At 44.5% G+C, this 20,708-nt stretch overlaps 1 protein-coding gene across 1 annotated transcript in view; it reads right to left on the bottom strand.

Annotated features, from left to right (window-relative positions):
• TCF20 (transcription factor 20) overlaps positions 1–20,708 on the bottom strand; it is a 96,226-nt gene that overhangs the window by 4,779 nt on the left and 70,739 nt on the right. The window contains exons 3-4 of the mRNA XM_024737414.1: positions 10,283–10,376; positions 2,369–2,418 (exon numbers count right to left, since the gene is read on the bottom strand). Coding sequence (XP_024593182.1) covers positions 2,369–2,418; positions 10,283–10,376 — 144 coding nt within the window. The remainder of the gene's footprint in view (positions 1–2,368; positions 2,419–10,282; positions 10,377–20,708) is intronic.

Genomic DNA, 20,708 nt, shown 5'->3' with positions numbered 1-20,708 from the left:
TCCCTCCACTCCCAGCCCTACTCCCTGGAAGAGCAGGACAGAAAAGTGTGAGTGCAGGGTCCTCACTCGACAGCCCCTCAGCAAGCACTGTAACCCCCACTGGCCCCAGACACTCATCACTCAGCACAGGGCCTGCTCTGGAGGTCAGTACCGGGACCCACCTAGGAAACAGATGACTTCCCAGATGAAAACTGCCACATTCTGAGGTGAATTCTGTCTCTTCCTCAAAGTACTGTTAGGCATTCCAGAGAAAGGCAGACACCCCCCACCCCGACTTGTAACAAGGGGGAGGGAACATTCCACAGAGACTCAGGCACATGGTGCTTGCTGCCCCAGAGAGCCAGGCCTAGCACACCTGTGTGGGTCTCAGCCGTCTGGAGTAAACACAGACGCCCTCACTTGCAGAGAAATAATCCCTTAACGAACAGTTCTGAGACAACCAGCCCCCCACCCCATCCTGTAGAAGCAAGTGCCCCAAGTTACATTTTGGTTTTTCTTCTCATGATCTGTTTTGCTCAGTGAGGACGGGGCGGGTGAGGAAGGCAATGGGAGCACTGCAGGCCTGCTGCTTCTAGAGACCCAAGTCCCATAATCCTGCTCTCACAGGCACACGCTGCCAGCCCGGACCACGAGCCCCCAGACACACTCACAAAAAGCACAATTCAACCTCCTGAGATTTTTAAAAGTAAAGTTAAACGGGATGCTAAAGTCTACTAAATCGTTGAGGGGATTTTCCTTCCCTTTGTACTTCTAGGAAAAGGAATCCTTCATAGACCTGGGGGAAAAAAAAGGTTTCAAAAAACAAAACTTGGGGTATTTTTTGTTTTTCAAAGGAGAACCCATCATAAGCTTTAGAGATGTTAAGTAAATTAAGAAGAGGCCTCTGGCAAGAAGCCTTTCTGAGACAGGGAAAGAGTGAGGGCTGCCAGCAGGACAGCCACCCCCCCAGAGGCTGCGGTTCTGCCCCTGGGGACTCCACACACAAGGCCTGAACCCCGGCGGATTCTGGGGAGCTGAGCAACAGCTGGAAAGACATTGTATCCACCTGGCGCTGGCAGTCCATGCGATTAAATGCTGGTGGGGCAGCCTGGCCTGGGGCGAGCAGGAGGCAGCGGCCCGACACCCCCTCGGAGTCTGGCAGGGGTGGCGGCCCCGACTCACCTGTGCTTGCTGTACTTTCCATTCCCACGAGCACACTGCCCCCCTCACCCCCGCTCCGACTGCTCTGTGCTGAGGCTGCCTTTCGCTGTCTTGTTCTGCAAGGCGGGGAGAGGGCACGGGAGGGGAGGCTGACGCCGGCAAAGCCAAGGAGACAGGACAGGAGGGACAGAGAACGAGCGTGGGGGTCAGGGCAGGCGGAGGTGAGGAGAGGAACGCACATGGAAAAGGAAAGAAAAAGCAGAGTCAGTGCTGAGTGACAAACAGGAGATACTCAGACAGGGTCTTCTGAGGTAAACTGTGACCATTAAAAAAGAGAAGTTTTTAAAAATAAAAACATGTAAATTAAGTAAAAAATGGGAGAGAAAATTGTAAGATCCTATGATCCATACTGGAAAATAATTGTTAAAGAAAAGCGTAAGTAAGCATCTTTCAGAAGCACTTTGAGGGCAGACTTGTCAGGGCGACCTCTTTCTAGTACTTTCTGGCCCCACTTAGAGACTGAAGACCGTGAGCACCAGTGGCCACCAGGGGTCAGTGTGACCTCAGCCGGAGGAGAGCCGTCGCTGCAGGGACTGCCAGGTGGCGAGTCTCCACCATCCCAGTCCTTCCCTGGGGTCCCTTTCTCCACACCCTCCCGTCTCCACACACGCATGTGGTGTCTTGGAAACAGGCCATTCACACACACCCCCACCCCCATCTTCGTTCCTTTCCTAAATTTAAGAGGTGACCAAGAGACCACCTCCTCAATCAGCTGCAGGCACCACTGGCTGCTTCGGCTGAAGTAAAACCTGGAGGAGACTGTGAGTTTCCCCAAAAGCCTGGAGTCAACTCTCTTTAGTCTGGGAAGACACCTCTGCTTATGTACCTAGACCTACAACCAATCTCACCTCACGCCAATCTGTGATCTGGGGTTCCACTCAACTGCGGGGGAAACCAGGAGTTTTGTGTGTTTCTCTTCCAATTTCTCTTAACAGACAAACACCTTTCTCCCCAGCTGCGCCACCCCATGGGTGCTGACCCCACGCCACAGGGCTCCCTCCCATTTGCATCTCGGCCCTCCCGGGGCCAGGAGTGCTTGGCAGCCCAGGCCCTGGTGGTGTGGCCGTGACCCTGCAATGTCTGGTCTCCAGGTCTTTCAGGAGGAGCCCCGCCGCCACCCCCAAGTCCTGCGGGGAGGGGAGCACAGGCTCTGCAGGCTCTGACTCACCTTGTGCTTGGGGCACCTCACCGAGAAGTTCTCCTCATGGAGCAAACAATCTGCAAGAGAGAAGGGGACAGTGAGGAGGAGGCTGGCGTGCGGCACAGCCTGAGGGGCATGGGGCCACGCTGGCCAGGACAGGGTCACACATGGAGATAAGAGGTGTCCACACTATGATTTCTAATAGGAAAACATGCAAGACACCCCCAAATAAGCTATGGCACCTCAACATGGTGGAATGTCAGTCCAACATGAAACGTTTCAGAATAGTGAACACGATGCAAATTGCTCAAAAAACCAGGATACATAAATGTACAAGTACAATCCCAATTTTACCAAAATATTTTATGTGCATAAAAAAGGACAAAGGAAATCTACCAAAATATGACAGTGATTCTCTTTGGATAGTAATACTATAGGTGATTTTAATTTTCTTTATTTTTTCTGTATTTCCATGATCATATCCTATTATTCTAATCATCAGAAACAATCTCTAATAAGTGTTATTTTTAAAATTCCTTATCTTAGGCTAAGGCCATTCCACAGGCCCACGCCAAAGCTTCCTTGTGAAAACACTTTGAATCTGGAGGCACCTTTTCTCCTCCGTGGAGAGTCACAGGTCAGAGACAGCAAGGAGGCCAGGCCCGTGAGCCCCGCTGCCACCCTTGCCCCCCACACAACCCATGGACACACTGCAGAAGGTCCATAATCCCTGCTAAATGCTTCAGAGAAATGTGAAATCCCACGAGGGGGCGATTAATCCTCGGAGGAAAATCACTCATTCCAACTGTTAACACGGTGGTGACACATCCTCCATGACGGCAAGGACGCGCATCTGCCTCCAGGGGCGTTGTGCTCTGCGGCACAAGCATGGTGCGCGGAGCAGGCGAGGAAACCGACTTAACGAGCTCACCCTGCACACCACAGCTCCTGAAGACCGACAGCCAGGTCACCGGTGCGAGACGCAGTGGCCGAATGTTAATAAATATTGATCACACATTCTCAGAGAGCTCCCAGGCACCAAGGCGGGAGGCGGCCGTGGTACTTAGCCTTGTTAAGTTTACAATTTAACTCAGGTTTAAAGTGAGGTCCAGATTAGCGGCCTGTACCCACAGATTTCAAGTGAAACAGTAGTAAGCAAGGGAGCAGACAAATGGAAACTTTTGAGGTCCTCTATAATCTTAAATAAATAAAGACCCTTTCATAATTCGGCTAAGCCACCTCCCCTTCTGGAGTCCTAGAATCTCTAGGGTCAGACGGGTTTGGTCTTCACAGTTCCCGGGGCAAGCCTCGGGGCACGAGAAACAGCAAGTCCTGCTAACCTTTGCATCCCTATCCCCTCCCCCCTCCAAGCAAAGAGTGCGGCAGTAAATGAAATGTGTTAATTTAAAACCCACAAGTACATGGTATGACCGAGGCTCCTGCTGCTCCAATCTGCCAGAGAGCTCACGAACAGCGGGAGATGGACAGCTGGAGCTCCAGGGAAGCACCTTCTCCTTACCTGGGCTGTGGCAGCAGCGCATGCTGGCAGAGTCTATAGTTTGGGCCAAAGAGAAACAGCACAGGCCACGGGGTGGGGAAAGGCCACCCTTACACCACAGGGGTTTACAGAAATAAGGAGCGGGGCCGTGTTAGCTGGAAAAGATGCCATCAGAAAGGTAGAGGTGGCTCAGGTCCCCTCACTACCACGAAACAGTGACCAGCTGTGATGGACCATTAGTAAAACAAGCTTAAAGTTAGGAAACATGTTCCCTCAAAGTTAAAAAGGAGAAATAAAACAATGTAGGTAAACACTAAAGGCAACTTGGAACTAATGCCAGGTACTTCTGGGAATGGAAGTCTCCGAAACGAATCTACGAGATGGGGTGCACCTTTTGGCTAGGCCTCCCGAACAGGCAGCGGCTGTCCCCATTCTCGTCATGTCCACCGGCCATCAGGAACTGCACTTCCTGTTCCTGGCAGGGTGAGAACCACAGCTGGAGGGCTTAGACACCTGCAAGGGGCCGGGGAGCCTCTCCTGGGCTGCCTCCAGCCAGGCTCTGCTGGGGAAGAGCCGAGAGTGGCAGGAAGTACAGTAAAAGCTCTCCTGAGGGTTCTGGACAGGTGCCTGGCCCCACACTGCCCACCCGCCAGCCTCTCGTTTGATTCCTTTAAGCCCCTGGCAACACCCCGCACTGTGCAGAGGGCCTGGTCAGCACTTCCCCACAGTGAGGTCAGAGTCAATGGCTGGATCATCACGCAGGCTGGAAGAGGCTCACCAGGTTGTCTAGTCGGCAGGGTGGCTTCCAGACACAAACAGCAGCACCCCAGAACAGTGTTCCACTTTGAGTCCTCTCTTTGGGCTTAAAGGCAGAGGACTCTGCTGAGCTCCTCATAACAAGCTATGTGGAGCTTCAGATACCCACATGCACCCGTATATACCCCATGCTGAGGATGGTGAGCCCGGGAAGGGAGAAAACGAAAGGATGTCTAGCGTCCTTTGGATCTGCCAGGCCCCGACAGTCTCCAACTCAGCTACAATCTCCTCAGAGCTACGCTTAGTACTCATAATGGCAAAATCCAGGCTGGGACTCAGGGACCCACCAGCCTCACCCCACCTCACTGAGAGGCAGCCTCAGCTCCTGGGGCTGAAGGAGGGGAATAAGAAGGTGGGAGCAAGGCCCTGGGATGCAGAGAGCTCCTCTCCAGGGAGAGGCCAGACCACCAGTTCTTTCGTAGGACCCATCTGGGGCTCTGAACCCACTGCTGCAAGATCAAAGTCAGCAGCGGAGAGAGCAGCTTTAAAATGCTGCTGGAAGGGTGGCTACAGAAGTGAAATTCCCAGCTGTGCTTCCTCATGAGGGTAAAAGAAAAAGCCCCTCTAGGCAAGATTCTATATGCACAGTGGGATTATAAATGAGCTACCACAGCTCTTTTTTCCTTTGGTATTAATTGTTGTGGCTTATTGCATTAAATACATTAAATCTTTTTTTTTTTTTTAAACAGCACTCATGTTCTTATTACTGCACTCTCCCACCTGGAGACAAATCCTATGCCTGTGACATAACAAGCAGCACAACAGAGCAAACTGATGTCACAAATGTGCAATCACTATTAGGAAGGGGAAACGATGCAGGAGCCACAGATCCTCATGTTTCCATGGAGATGTCCCTGGTGATAAAAGTTTTGCCTTCTTTAAGGTTTGGGCAGCTGACAGCAAGGCAGAGATGAAAATGCCAAACTGTTCCTTACTCCATACAGAGATGGGGGACTCAAACTCAGGGACTTACTTTTATTATAACTAGAAAGAAAGTCAATCAATGAATGCCTTTCCTGAATACAAAGATCCATTACATATAGAACAGAATTCCTGAGAAGACTGTGTGGGATAAATACAAGCATCAAGCTATACAGAGCAGTGCAGGCTCTGGGTCACTGTGACTCAGGTCATCCAAGAGACCAACAAAGACACGGTCACCTTGTTAAGCTGCTTCTTTGGTCCCAGCTCCGCATGGAGGAGCAGTTTGCAGCAGCTGGGACAGCAAAGCCAGAGGGCCAAGGCCCCGACCCAGACAGCCTTCCTCTCCCTGGATACTCGGTCACCAACTTCTGCCAAACAGAGACGTTACCAACTTATCTGGGCAGGCCATGCAAGGCAGGTTCAAACAGAGTGACAAGGAAGTCCTTTGCTTCCTAACACTCAGCTGGTAGAGCAGGCCCTGCTTCCCTGCTGGTGGTGCGCGCTAGAGGGCCTCCACTTGAGGGAGGAGAGCCCAGTACCTGTCCCGAAGAACCCCCAGAGCCTGGGCTAGAGCAGGGCGTTCCAGCCGCCAGCTGCACACGGCCATGGGAGTCTAAACGAAAGAAAAAGCTCAGTCCCTCATTCCCACTAGCCACCTTCCAAGCGCTCAATGGTCACACATGGCTTGTGGCTACTGTATTGGAGAGTACAGATCTAGAACATTCCCTCACTGCAGCAAGTTCTACCAAGCGACTCCACTCAACCCCTGGAGAAACTGTACCTGGAGGCAGGTGCCCCGTATGCACACAGGGAGCACGCTCGCGGGAGGGACGAGGCACCTGCCTGCTGCTCACCTCAGGCTGCTGGGCAGAGCCTCCATGCAGGAGACCACCTCTCACCGCCCACCGACGGGGAAAGCCAATGCTTGCAGCATTCCCCACAAAAGACTTACACACAACTGCCGAAAACCCAGAACTTGAACATCTTCATTAAAAACCACGAAGCTTAAACTAGAAAAAGAAACAAAACGTTCTGATGTAACCCTGGGCGGTATCACGAAAATGAGAAAAGGCAGTGGTTGGGCTTCTGAGAGAGAAGGATTTAATGGCTGTTCTATAGAACATGCCAGACCATGACCCAGGGTGAATTACTGCTCAGACTCAACAAGTAAACATGTAGAAGAGGACAGAGGATGGAAGGGACAGACTGAAACCCAAACTCCCTGAACTGACATTTCAAGGCTCTCTTCTTTCTTTTTTTATTTAATAAATTTATTTATTTATTTATTTTTGGCTGTGTTGGGTCTTCGTTGCTGCACGCGGGCTTTCTCTAGTTGCGGTGAGCGGAGGCTACTCTTCGTTGGGGTGCGCGGGCTTCTCATTGTGGTGGTTTCTCTTGTTGCGGAGCACGGGCTCTAGGCACTCGGGCTTCAGTAGTTGTGCATCAGTAGTTGTATCATGCGGACTCAGTAGTTGTGGCTCGCGGGCTCTAGAGCACAGGCTCAGTAGTTGTGGCGCACAGGCTTAGTTGCTCCGTGGCATGTGGGTTCTTCCCGGACCATGGCTTGAACCCGTGTCCCCTGCACTGGCAGGCAGATTCTTAACCACTGCACCACCAGGGAAGCCCTCAAGGCTCTCTTCTTCCTGCCCACTTATCCCTCTGGTCACACGGCACCCTGGCCACCAGCTGCCCTTCAGCACATGCAAACAAACTTTCATGAGAATCTAACTTTGGCATAAGCATTATCTTTCTGTACCTTTCTCTTTTTTTCGCCACACTGTGTCGCTTGGCAGGATCTTAGTTCCTGACCAGGGATCAAATCCAGGCCCCCAGCAGTGAAAGCCCGGAATCCTAACCACTGGACCACCAGGGAATTCCCTTTCTTGTTCTTTTTAGCTGCACCCCCTACAGAAACCTGGAAAGAAAAGAGGGAAGAGGAAAGGAGGGGCAACGAGAAGGATGTGAAAGGCAGGGGGACACACTTAAGCAAACGTCAGGAGCGCTGGGAGGAAGGGTGGTTGAGAGGAACTCAGATTCCTCCCACACCTGTCGGATCCGACTCCATGTGCTTTATGCCTCTGTACCTGCTCCCATCACCTGATCAGCCACCAGGCCATTTGAGCACTCTTGTTTGTCTTCCCATTTTCTCTTCCTCTGTCCTGACTGAAAGCATGAGAACCTGCTAGGTGAAGGTCTCAGACCCATCTGATGCTCAAAAAGTAACTGGTGAAAACAGTCAACAAAAAGCCAAAAGTCAGGAGGAAGAAAGAGGATTTCCCAGGCTGCTTGAAGCTCTGAGTCAGAACTCCAGTCTTCTGCATTGCTCATTGGATGGCACTTCTCAGACAAAAGGTGTCCTTCTTTCAACAGCTATTACACTGCAAAACACTGCTCTGGTCATCTCCAGAGACCTGGAAAAAAGGTTTGACAAAACCCAACACCAGTTCACGATAAAAACACACAACAAACTAGGAATAGAAAGGAACCTCTTCAGTTGCGTCAAGAACATCTATGAAAAGCCCACAGCTATCATCATGATAGGTCAGAGACAAGACAAGGATGTCAGCTCTTGCCACTTCTTCTTTTTTTTTGGCTGTGGACCATTTTTAAAGTCTTTATTGAATTTGTTACAATATTGCTTCTGTTTTATGTTTTGTTTTTTTGGCCTTGAGGTATGTGGGATCCTAGTTCCCCAATCAGGGATTGAACCGCACCCCCTGCACTGGAAGGTGAAGTCTTAACCACTGGACTGCCAGGGAAGTCCCAGCTCTTGCCACTTCTATCCAACATTATCTAGAAGGTCTAGCCAGGCAACTAGGCAAAGAAAAGAAAAGGCATCTGATTGGAAAGGAAGAAGTAAAACAATCTACTCACAGATGACACATCTTGTATATAGAAATCCACTAAAAAACTATTAGAACTCATCAGTGAGTGGAGCAAAGTTCCAGGATACAAGATCAATACACCAAAATCAATTATATTTCTATACAGTCACAGTGAACAATCTGAAAATGGAATTAAGAAAACAATTCCATTTATAACCACACCAAAAATAATAAAATACTTAGGAATAAATTTAACAAAAAAGATGCAAAATGTGTACTCTGAAAATTACAAAACACCGTTGAAAGAAATTAAAAACTGAAGTAAATGGAAAGACAGACACCCCATGATCATGGGTTGGAGGACACACTATTTTTTTTTTTATAAGATGGTGACAACCCCTAACCTGATCTGCAGATTCAATGCAATCCCGCCCCCCCTCAGAAATGGATAAGCTGATCCTAAAATTCATATAGAACAGCAAAGGACCCAGAATACCCAAAACAACCTTGAAAAAAAGGAACAAAGTTGGAGGATTCACACTTTCCAATTTCAAAATCTACTACAAAGCTACAGTAAACAAGACGGTGTGGTACTGGAGAGAGTCCAGAAATAGGTCCATACATCTATGGTCAACTGGTTTTCGACAAAGGTCATCGAATGAGAAAAGAGAAGTCTTTTCTACAAATGGTGCTGGGACAACTGGAATCCACATGGAAAGAAATGAACTGGACCCCTACTTCACACCACATACAAAAATTAACTCAAAACGGATCAAAGACCTGTGTAAGGGCTAAAACTATAAAACTCTTAGGAGAAAGCATAGGCATAAATCTTTGTGATTTGGGATTATGCAATGGCTTCTTAAATATAAGAAAAGCAACAAGCAACAAAGAGCATAAGTGGCAAAAGAAAAACAGATAAACTGAACTTCACCAAAGATGCTCAATATCATTAGCTGTCAGGGAAGTGCAAACCCAAATCACAACGAGATACCACTTCTTGCCCACTGGGATGGCCATAATAAAAAAGACATAAAAACAAGTGTTGGTGATGGATGTTGAGAAACTGGAACCCTCACACACTGCTGGAGGGGTGTAAAATGGTGCAGCCACTTTGGAAGACAGTCTGACAGTTCCTCAAATGGTTAAACATAGAGTTACCATATGACCCAGTAATTCCACTCCTAGGTTTATACCCAAGAGAAATGAAAACATTTAGTCCACACAAGGACTTGTCTGTGAATGTTCACAGCAGCATTATTTTGTATTATTATTGTATAATAATACAAAAGTGGAAAACCTAAACGTGCATCAACTGAAGATAAATAAAATATGGTATAAATAAAATATGGTATATCCTTACAATAAAATATTGTTAGAAAATAAAACCAGTGAAGTACTGACACATGCTGCGATGTGGATAAACCAGAGAAACAGGAAGCTAAGTCACATGAAACCCATCACAAAGACCACATATTGCGTGATTCCATTTACATGAAGGCAAATCCACAGAGATAGAAAGTAGATTAGTAGTTGCCAGGGGCTGGGGGTGAGGGAGAGAGACCACCAAAAGGTAGTAGTTTAAGACGTGATGAAAATGCTCTAAAATTAATTGTGATTGTGCTTGCACAACTCTGTGAACATAATGGTAAAAATCATTTAATTGTACACTTAAATAGGTAAATCTTTTGTGAATTATAAAATTTATAAAAAATATCACCCCATTTAATTCCTTTTTATTATCTTCTCTGCATTCCTTCAGAATTTACAAACAGAACAAGGTCAGAAGAGACAAAAAGAACTATGAAGGAGAGAGAATCAAAATGTTATTTCCTACCCTTCGGATGCTCTGAACAAGGGTCTGTGGTCCCATCTTACCTGCGTCAATGGCACACGGGTAATGGTAACGGAAGGAGCAGCCTTTGTTGTAGCAGCCCAAGGTGGCGCCTGCCTCCTGGCAGTGGGAACATTTCTGGAAAGGAAGGAAGAAGTCAGGCGTGTCACCATCCCAACCTCACCCCTCTCCCCCAGGCCTTCCCCGGACCCCGTGGGTCAGACCTCAGCGCATGTCTCTGCGGTTACAGGAGTCTGGCAGCAGGACAGGCTGTCAATTTCTAACCACCACTCACTGACCACACACCACGCAAGGGATCCAGCAGTAATGTTTTAGGCCAGGCCTTACAAATGTTCACAAATAAATCAAACAGCACAACACAGGCACCCAGCCCTGCCCTTGGTGTGCCCACTGTCCACCCGCCTGTGAGCCTGCCTGTCCTTTCCTCAGTCCTCACCACTATGGTGAACTGCCTACAGATCTTGCCCATCTATTTCTGTTGTGGAAGTCTGGGGTAGGAGAAGAGGGTACGATAGTAGAGTTATATATAAACCTTTTAGAATTAAAAGTGGAATTTGGTTTCTAGTTTTTATTTTCGTAAGAAGATTTTATTTTTATTCTGCTTATCCCAAATGCCCAATACAAGTATATTTCTCTTTTCAGAAAATATGGGCTCCTGTGTGCAAACGGTATTTTTACACACAAATCCTATTTTAAAGGCACTAGGAAACCTGCCATGAATTTCTGGCTGAGACATTATTCTGTAATTGCGATGCTCCTCCTTCTTCGGTCAGGTTTTCGTAAAGTGGGGCACATCTCTATCATGTGATGTGGCTGCCATGATCGCTCAGTCCTGTGTCCTGTCAACAATAATCGTACTTGGAAAAACCACACTGGCCCTACTGAGGAAAGATGCAGACCCTTCTGGTGGCCGAGGACACACAGCTAAGGCTACCTGAATGATACAGATTCTGATTCTAGGGAATCAGATTCCTGATTCTAGGGAAAATAAAAGTGCTCCATAAGCAGTTACACTTGTGGAAAATGGCTCCCCAACACATACTACACCCTTCCTGGGGCAAACTGACCAAAGGGCACCCTTCCCTCTTTTCTCTTTTGCCTGGGATGTCAGCCTATCAGGGTCTGTGTGGCTTGCAGGCCTGCAGCAGTCAGGAATGCCTCACCTAGTGAAGTGAGGCCCACCTGGACGGTGCCATGGAATGAACACCTCCAACTCACAGCGGCAGGAGCAGGATGACAGGGAGCTGGATCAAGCTGCCCTAATGCTGATGCTTATGGAAAACCACACAGACGCCAGCAACAGCACAGCCCAATGTGCACCCTGAATCATGCGTCAGGGTGATTGCATCAATCATCACCTGAATGATGCGGCTCATTTGGTCCTCATAACTACCCTGTGACAGCCCCACTCTACAGATGAGGTTCCTAAAGCACCATAAGGGGAAGTAACCTGCTCCAGGTCAGAGCTGATCCCAGCTGACCACGCCTGGCATCCTCCAGAGGCAAATGCAGCAGGAACAGGGCTGTAAGACAGCCCTAGAAGACCAACATTCTTCTGGGTGCTGACAACCAGTAAATGTTTATCATGTGCCCTCATACCCTTGCCAAGAAACAAAAGACTACTTGGCCCAGAGTAAACCAAGGACAGTTGGCAGCTTCTCGGGCAGCCCTAGACTTTATCTGCTTTTATCAGTGCCACAGGGCACCTTCAGTACAAAGGTCTCACCATCAACCAGAGGGAATGAACATGGCTAATTTCTCAGTGGTCACCCATAGCAATTCCCATTATACCCCTTCTTCCTAAAGGAGCCCCGAACGGTCAGCCATCCAGAGGACTCATGCTCCAGGCCCTCCCCACGCCCCTGGGGGGTGAATCCCAGTGGTGGACATTTAGGAATGGGTGTGTCAAGCATTTCTGGTAGTGAAGTCTGCAGGGAAAGGGACTTCTGGGAAAGTTTTGTACTCTTAACAAGGACACAAGACAGAAAGGCAGGAACAGGTCATATTCTCGCTCGACCTCTGTGAGAAGGGGATGGTGAGATCTGTAGCAACCATCTTGTCACCACAAGGGGACAGCTCTGAAGACAGAGCCCAACCTGCTGAGGGCTGCAGAGTGACAGGATGGAGAGAACCTGGATTTCTGTGACATGATTAAGCGCTAAAGTAACCAACCCCAGGACCATCCCATCTCCAGACTTGTTAAGGGGGAGGACACTTTTCTTAAAAAAAAAAAAAAAATCACTTTTAGTTTAATTTTGTAACTTGCAGTCAAAATATCCTGATTGATACAGAAAGGGACCTAGTACTTGAGGCCCTGCTGTATAAGGTTAAGGATGTGGGCTCTGGAACCTAAATAACTCCCGGGTAAGTGATTCCACCACTGACCATCTTTGTGTTGTTCTTGGCCAAAGTCCTAAACTTTGTTTCTTCAAGCTGCAAACGTGGACCTGGTAATACGATCTACCTCACAGAGATATTGTGAGGGTTAAATGTGTTAATCCAGGCTTACAACAGTGGCTGGATCAAAAGCGCTCCGTAAATGTGACCCAAGATGACCATGTGCCAGACACACGACACAGACTGACAAAGAGCCACCTGTGGAGCAGGCCTGTCATCACCCTCGGATCCGAACACTGTCCATTTCCTTCCTACCTCAACACACACCCCTCTGCCCCCGGTAGGGCTTCTCAAAGCTTCTTGCCCTGAACCAGCCCACAGGCCCCATTTTTCTCATAATGAAAGCAAACCCATCCCTCACCGGGAAATCACATCAATAAAATGATGCATGCATCTTTCAATTAAAAAAGCACAATTAACTTACTATATTACTTCCAGAGGAGAAAGACCCTGCATGACCTATTAGGTAGGGCCTTAGAGAAAGGACCTTAAAGAGTTTAGGTCAGTGGTTCTCAAAGTGTGGTCCCTGGACCAGCAGCATCAGCTGGGAACTTGTTCGAAATGCAAATTTTGGGATTCTGGGAAGACTGCAGAGTAGTAGCACTGGGAATCTGTCCCCACACCTGGAAAATAACTGCACTGGCAGAATCTGTCTGATGTAACTGCTCTGTAGCTCTGGAGTCTGTTGAAGACCTGCAACTTCCAGGGGAGATGTGGGTGGTAAACAGCAGTTAATTCTGCCCATCTCTCACTCCCAGCCAAGTGGCAGGCAACCTAACTATACAAGTTAAGGAACTACGAAAAGAAGAACAAACTAAACCCAAAGCTAGCAGAAGGAAGGAAATAATAAGGATTAGAAAATAAATGAAACAGAGAACAGACAGAGAATAGTAGAGAAAAACCCAAGTGGGGACATTACTATTGATTCTACAGAAATAAAAAGGATTATAAGAGAGTACTATAGCAACTGTACACTAGCAAATTGGATAATCTAGATGAAATGCACAAATTTCCAGCAACACAAAACCTACCAAGATTAAATCACAAAGAAATAAAGATTTGAATAGATCTATAATTAGTAAGGAGATTGAATCAGTAGTCAAAAAGCTCCCGAAAAAGAAAAGCCTTGGACCTGATGATGGCTTCACTGGTAAATTCTACTAAACATTTAAGAATGAACTAATACCAGTCCTTGGGAAACTTTTCCCAAAAATTGAAGAGAAGGGGACATTTTCAAAATCATTCTACTGAGGCCAGCATCACCTGATACCAAAGCCAGAAAATGGTGCGTGCACACACACACAGACACAAAAACCCTACAGACCAATATCCTTTATGAACACTGATGCAAAAATCCCCAACAAAACACTAGCAAACAGAATCCAACAGCACATTAAAAGGGTTATACACCATGACCAAGTGGGATTCACTCCTGGAATGCAAGGATGGTACAACACACAGAAATCAATGTAATACGTTATGTCAACAGCATGAGGGAAATAACTACATGCATGATCACCTCATTATATGCAGAAAAAACATTTGACAAAATTTAACACCTTTTATGATAAAAACACTCAACAAACTAGGAACAGAAGGAAACAAAAGACGTATATGAAAAACCGACAAGGATTATCATACTCAATGGTGAAAGACCAGTGGTGTTTCTTTTAAGATGAGGAAAAAACAAGGACACTTGCTTTCACCACTTCTATTCACCATAGTACTGGAAATTCTAGCCATAACAATTAAGAAAAAAAAAGAAATAAAAGGGGTCCAAACTGGAAAGAAAAAGGTAAAATTATCTCTGTTTGAAGATATGATCTTATATGTAGAAAACTCTAGAGATCACAAAAAAAAAGAAACAAATACCCTGCTAGAACTAATAAATGAATTCAGCAAAGTAGCAGGATACAAAGTCAACACAGAAAAATCAGTTGCATTTCTGATTCTCAATAGCATCAAAAAGAATAAAATACTTACGAATTAACTAAGGAAGTGAAAGACTTGTACAATGAAAACTACAAAACACTGCTGAAAGAAATTAAAGACGACATGAATAAATGGCAATACATCCCATGCTCATGGATTAGAAAACTTAGTGTTATTAAAATGTTTACAAAGTGATCTACAGGGTGACCTTACAGAGTCAATGCAATCTATCAAATCCCAATGACGTCTTTTGCAAAAACAGAAAAACCTATCCTAAAATTTATATGGAATCTTTTTTTTTTTGGTTGTGCCGCACAGCTTGCAGGATCTTAGTTCCCCAACTAGGGATTGAACCCAGGCCCTTGGCAGTAAAAGCACAGAGTCCTAACCTCTGGACCAGAAGGTAATTCCCATGGGTAATATTAAGGGAACCTGAATAACCAAAACAATCTTGAAAAAGAACAATGCCGGAGGACCCATACTTCTGATTTCAAAGCTTACGACAAAGCTACAGTAGTCAACAGTGTAGCACTGACATAAATACAGAGATATAGACCAATGGAATAGAATACAGAGCCCAGAAATAAACCCTTCCGTATATGGTTAAATGATTTTTGAAAAGGGTGCCAAGATCATCCAATGGGGAAAGGACAGTCTTTTCAACAAATGGTGCAGGGAAAACTGGATATCCACATGCAAAAGAATGACGTTGGACCCTTACCTAACAGCATATATAAAAATCAACTAACAAAGGACCAAGGACCTAAATGTAAGACCTAAAACAATAAAACTCTTAGAAGAAAACATGAAACAAAAGTTTCATGACATTGGATTTGGCAATGATTTTTTTGGTTATGACACCAAAAGGCCCACATAACAAAAAGTAAACAAATTGGACTTCATGAAAATTTTAAAATGTTGTGCATCAAAATACACTAGCAACAGAGTAAAAAGATAACACACAGGATGGGAGAAACTATTTGAAAATCCTGTATCTGATAAGGGATTAATATCCAGAATATATAGAGAACTCCTAAAACTCCACCAAATAACAACAACAAAAACCCCAACCAAAACAAAAAACCCAACCCATTTCAACAATGGGCAAAGGACTTGAATAGACACGTCTCCAAAGGAGATATACAAATGGCCAATAAACAAAGGAAAAAATGCTCAACATCACTCATCATTAGGGAAATGCAAATCAAAACCAAAATGAGATACCACTTCACACCCATTAAAATAACTACTATCAAACAGAAAAGAACAGTGTTGGTGAGGATGGGGAGAAACTGGAACACTTGGGCACTATTGGTGGGAATGTAAAATGGTACAAACACTATGGAAAACAGTATGGCAGTTCTTCAAAAAATTAAAAATAGAATTATCATATAATCCAGCAAGTCCACTTTTGCATATATATCCCACCAACATGAAAGCAGAGTATGAAAAATATTTGTACACCCATGTTCACAGCAGCATTATTCACAATAGCTAATATGTAGAAGCAACTCAAGTGTCCATCGATGGATGAATGGCTAAGCGAAGTATAGTATATGCATACAATGGAATATTTTTCACTCCTAAAAAGGAAGGAAATTCTGACACATGCTACAACCTTGAGGACACTGTGCTAAGTGAAATAAGCTAGTCAGCAAAAAACAAATACTATATGACTCAACTTATATGAGGTATCTAGAATAATTTAATCATAGTATAATGGTGGCTGTCATGGTATGGAGGGAGGAAAAAGTGTGGAGTCTTATTTAATGGGTATAGAGTTTCAGTTTCTTTTTTTAAATCTGCACACAGATTTTTTTTAATATTAACTTATTTAATTTATTTATTTTTGGCTGCGTTGGGTCTTCATTGCTGTGCATGGGCTTTCTCTAGTTGCGGCGAGTGGGGGCCACTTTTTGTTGCGGTGTGAGGGCTTCTCATTGTGGTGGCTTCTCTTGCTGCAGAACACAGGCTCTAGGCGTGCAGGCTTCAGTAGTTGTAGCACACGGACTCAGTATTTGTGGCTCCCGGGCTCTAGAGTGCAGGCTCAGTAGTTGTGGCACACGGGCTTAGTTGCTCCGCGGGATGTGGGATCTTCCCAGACCAGGGCTGGAACCCGTGTCCCCTGCATTGGCAGGCGGATTCTTAACCACTGTGCCACTAGGGAAGCCCTAGAGTTTCAGTTTTACAAGATGAAAACAGTTATAGGGACGTATGGTGGTGATGGTTACACAACGATGTGAAGGTATTTAATACCACTATGTAATTAAAAACTATGTATTGGGTTGGCAAAAAAGTGCCTTCAGATTTTAAGTAAAAATAAAAGACACATTTTTCATTTTCACCAAGAACTTTATCGAACAACATATGCACCCTTTTGTTCCACTATCTTCTGCCATTATTCAGGCAACTTTGTAATTCCATCTTCCCCAAACTTTTTATCTTTTTGAGCAAAGAACTGTTCCAGGTGCCTTTTACAGTCTTCCAGGAAACTGAAATTTTCTCCATTAAGAGAATTTTGTAAAGACGGAGATTAATGGAAATCCGAAGGTGCAATGTCTGGTGAATACAGTGGATGAATCAGAACTTCCCAGGCAAGCTGTAACAGTTTTTGCCTGGTCAGCAAAGAAACATGCGGTCTTGCATTAACCTGATGGAAGATTATGCATTTTCTGTTGACTAATTCCGGATGCTTTTTGTCGAGTGCTGCTTTCAGTTGGTCTAATTAGGAGCAGTACTTGTTGGAATTAATTGTTTGGTTTTCCGGCAGGAGCTCATAATAGAGGACTCCCTTCCAATCCCACCATATACAACTTCTTTGGTGTGGTTGGTGATGGTTCATTTCGCTTGCCCCACCATCTCTTCCATTCCACATTATTGTACAGTATCTACTTTTCATCGCCTGTCACAATTTGTTTTAAAAATAGAATGTTTTCATTACATTTAAATAGAAAATCGCATGCGGAAATATGGTCAAGAAGGTTTTTTTCGCTTAACTTATGTGGAACCCAAACATCAAAGCAATTAACATAATCAAGCTGGTGCAAATGATTTTCAATGCTTGATTTGGATATTTTGAGTATGTTGGCTATCTCCCGCGTGGTATAACGTTGATTGTTCAAAATTAAAGTCTCAATTTGATTGCTATCAACTTCAACTGGTCTACCTGACCCTGGAGCATCATCCAGTGAGAAATCTCCAGCACGAAACTTTGCGGACCACTTCTGACACGTTCGATCAGTCACAGCACCCTCTCCATACACTGCACAGATCTTTTTTTGCGTTTCAGTTGGGTTTTTACCTTTCTTGAAATAACAAAGCATAATATGCCAAAAATGTTGTTTTCTTACATCTTCAATATTAAAATGGCTATACAAAAATTCACCAATTTTGATGTCATTTTAAAAATCCATTCTGGTGCAATAGCTGTCATGATACAATCTAACAAAACTGTTTCGAATGAAGTTAAAGACAACCAAGCGCTACTAGAGCCATCTTACGGAAACAAACAAACCTTTTGGCCAACTCAATACTTAAAAACGGTTAAACCTACAGCTACTAACATCATACTCAATGGTGAAAAGCTGAAAGCATTTCCTCTAAGATCAGGAACAAGACAAGGATGCCCACTCTTGCCACTTTTATTCAACATAGTTTTGGAAGTCCTAGCCACAGCAATCAAAGAAGAAAAAGAAACAGAAGGAATCCAAACTGGAAAAGTAAAACTGTCACTGTTTGCAGATGATATACTATACATAGAAAATCTAAAGATGCTAACAGAAAACTACGAGAGCTCATCAATGAATTCAGTAAAGCTGCAGGATACAAAATTAATACACGGAAATCTACTGCATTTCTATACATTGATAACAAAAGATCAGAAAGAGAAATTAAGGAAACAATCCCATTTATCATCTCATCAAAAAGAATAAAATAGGGAATTCCCTGGCGGTCCAGTGGTTAGGACGCCACGCTTCCACCTCAGGGGCACGGGTTTGAGCCCTGGTCAAGGAACTATAAGATCTCACATGCTTCATGGCACAGCCAAAAAAAAAAAAGAAAAAGAACAAAATACCTAGGAAAAAGCCTACCTAAGGAGGCAAAAGACCTGTACTCTGAAAACTGTAAGATGCTTATGAAAGATATTGAAGATGACACAAAGAGATGGTAAGATATACTGCTTTCTCGGATTGCAATAATCAATATTGCTAAAATGACTATACTATCCAAGTCAGCCTACAGAGTCAATGCAATCCCTATCCAATTACCAATGGCATTTTACAAAAAACTAGAACAAAAAAATTTTAAATTTGTATGGAAATACAAATAGCCTGAACAGCCAAAGCAATCTTGAGAAAGAAAAATGGAGCTGAAGGAATCAGGCTCCCTGACTTCAGACTATACTACAAAGCTACAGTAATCAAAACAGTACTGTACTGGACCAAAAACAGACATATAGATCAATGGAACAGGATAGAAAGCCCAGAAATAAACCCATGCACCTATGGTCAATTAATCTATGACAAAGGAGGCAAGAATATAGAATGGAAAAAAGACAGTCTCTTCAGTAAGTGGTGCTGGGAAAACTGGACAGCTACCATGTAAAAGAATGAAATTAGAACATTCTCTAACACCATATACAAGAATAAACTCAAACTGGATTAAAGACCTAAATGTAAGACTGGATACTATAAAACTACACTAGAGGAAAACATAGGCAGAACACTCTTTGACATAAATCACAGCACTATCTTTTTGGATCTGCCTCCTAGAGTAATGGAAATAAAAACAAAAATAAACAAATGGGACCAAATTAAACTTAAAAGCTTTTACACAGCAAAGGAGACCATAAACAAAATGAAAAGACAACCTACAGAATGGGAGAAAATATTTGCGAACAATGTGACTGACAAGGGATTTCCAAAATATACAAACAGCTCATATAGCTCAATATCAAAAAACCAAACAACCCAATCAAAAAATGGGCAGAAGATCTAAATAGACATTTCTCCAAAGAAGACATATAGATGGTCAACAGGCACATGAAAAGATGCTCAACATCATTATTAGAGAAATGCAAATCAAAACTACACTGAGGTACCACCTCACTCTGGCCAGAATGGCCATCATAAAAAAGTCTACAAATAATAAATGCTGGAGACGGTGTGGAGAAAAAAGAACCCTCTTGTACTGCTGGTGGGAATATATATTGATACAGTCACTATGGAGAACGGTATGGAGGTTCCTTAAAAAGCTAAAAACAGAGTTACCATATGATCCTGCAATCCCACTCCTGGGCATATATCTGGAGAAAACTATAATTCAAAAAGATACATGCACCCCAATGTTCACTGCAGCACTATTTACAATAGCCAAGACATGGAAGCAACCTAAATGCTCAACAGATGACTTGATAAAGATGTGGTATGTATACACAATGGAATATTCTCAGGCATAGAAAATAATGAAATAAGGCCATTTGCAGCAACATGGACAGACCTAGAGATTACCATACTAAGTGAAGTGAAACAGACAGAGACAGACAAATATCATATGATATCGCTTATATGTAGAATCTTCAAAGAAAAAAAAAAAAAGAAGATAAAAGTGAACTTATTTCCAAAACTCACAGTTAGCAAAGGGGAAAGGGGGGGTGGAGAGGGATAAAAAAGGACGTTGGGATTAACATATACACATACTATATACAAAATAGATAAACAACGAGTATCTACTGTATAGCACAGGGAACTATACTCAATATTTTGTAATAATCTATAAGGGAAAAAAATCTGGAAAAGAATATATATATGTATAACTGAATCACTGTGCTGTACACCTGAAACTAACATGATATTGTAAATCAACTATACTTCAATAAAAAAACAAACAACAAAAAAACAGTTAAGGGGCTTCCCTGGTGGCACAGTGGTTGAGAGACCGCCTGCTGATGCAGGGGACGCAGGTTCGTGCCCCGGTCCGGGAAGATCCCACATGCCGCGTAGTGGCTGGGCCCGTGAGCCATGCCGTTGAGCCTGCGCGTCCGGAGCCTGTGCTCCGCAACAGGAGAGGCCACAACAGTGAGAGGTCCGTGTACCGCAAAAAAAAAAAACAGTTAAGATG

The sequence above is a fragment of the Neophocaena asiaeorientalis genome, unplaced genomic scaffold (assembly GCF_003031525.2).
Source record: "Neophocaena asiaeorientalis asiaeorientalis breed wild unplaced genomic scaffold, Neophocaena_asiaeorientalis_V1.1 scaffold242, whole genome shotgun sequence".
Taxonomy (NCBI): domain Eukaryota; kingdom Metazoa; phylum Chordata; class Mammalia; order Artiodactyla; family Phocoenidae; genus Neophocaena; species Neophocaena asiaeorientalis.
The sequence above is the reverse complement of the archived record's forward strand: the minus strand, read 5'-3'. Positions and strand labels throughout refer to the sequence as shown.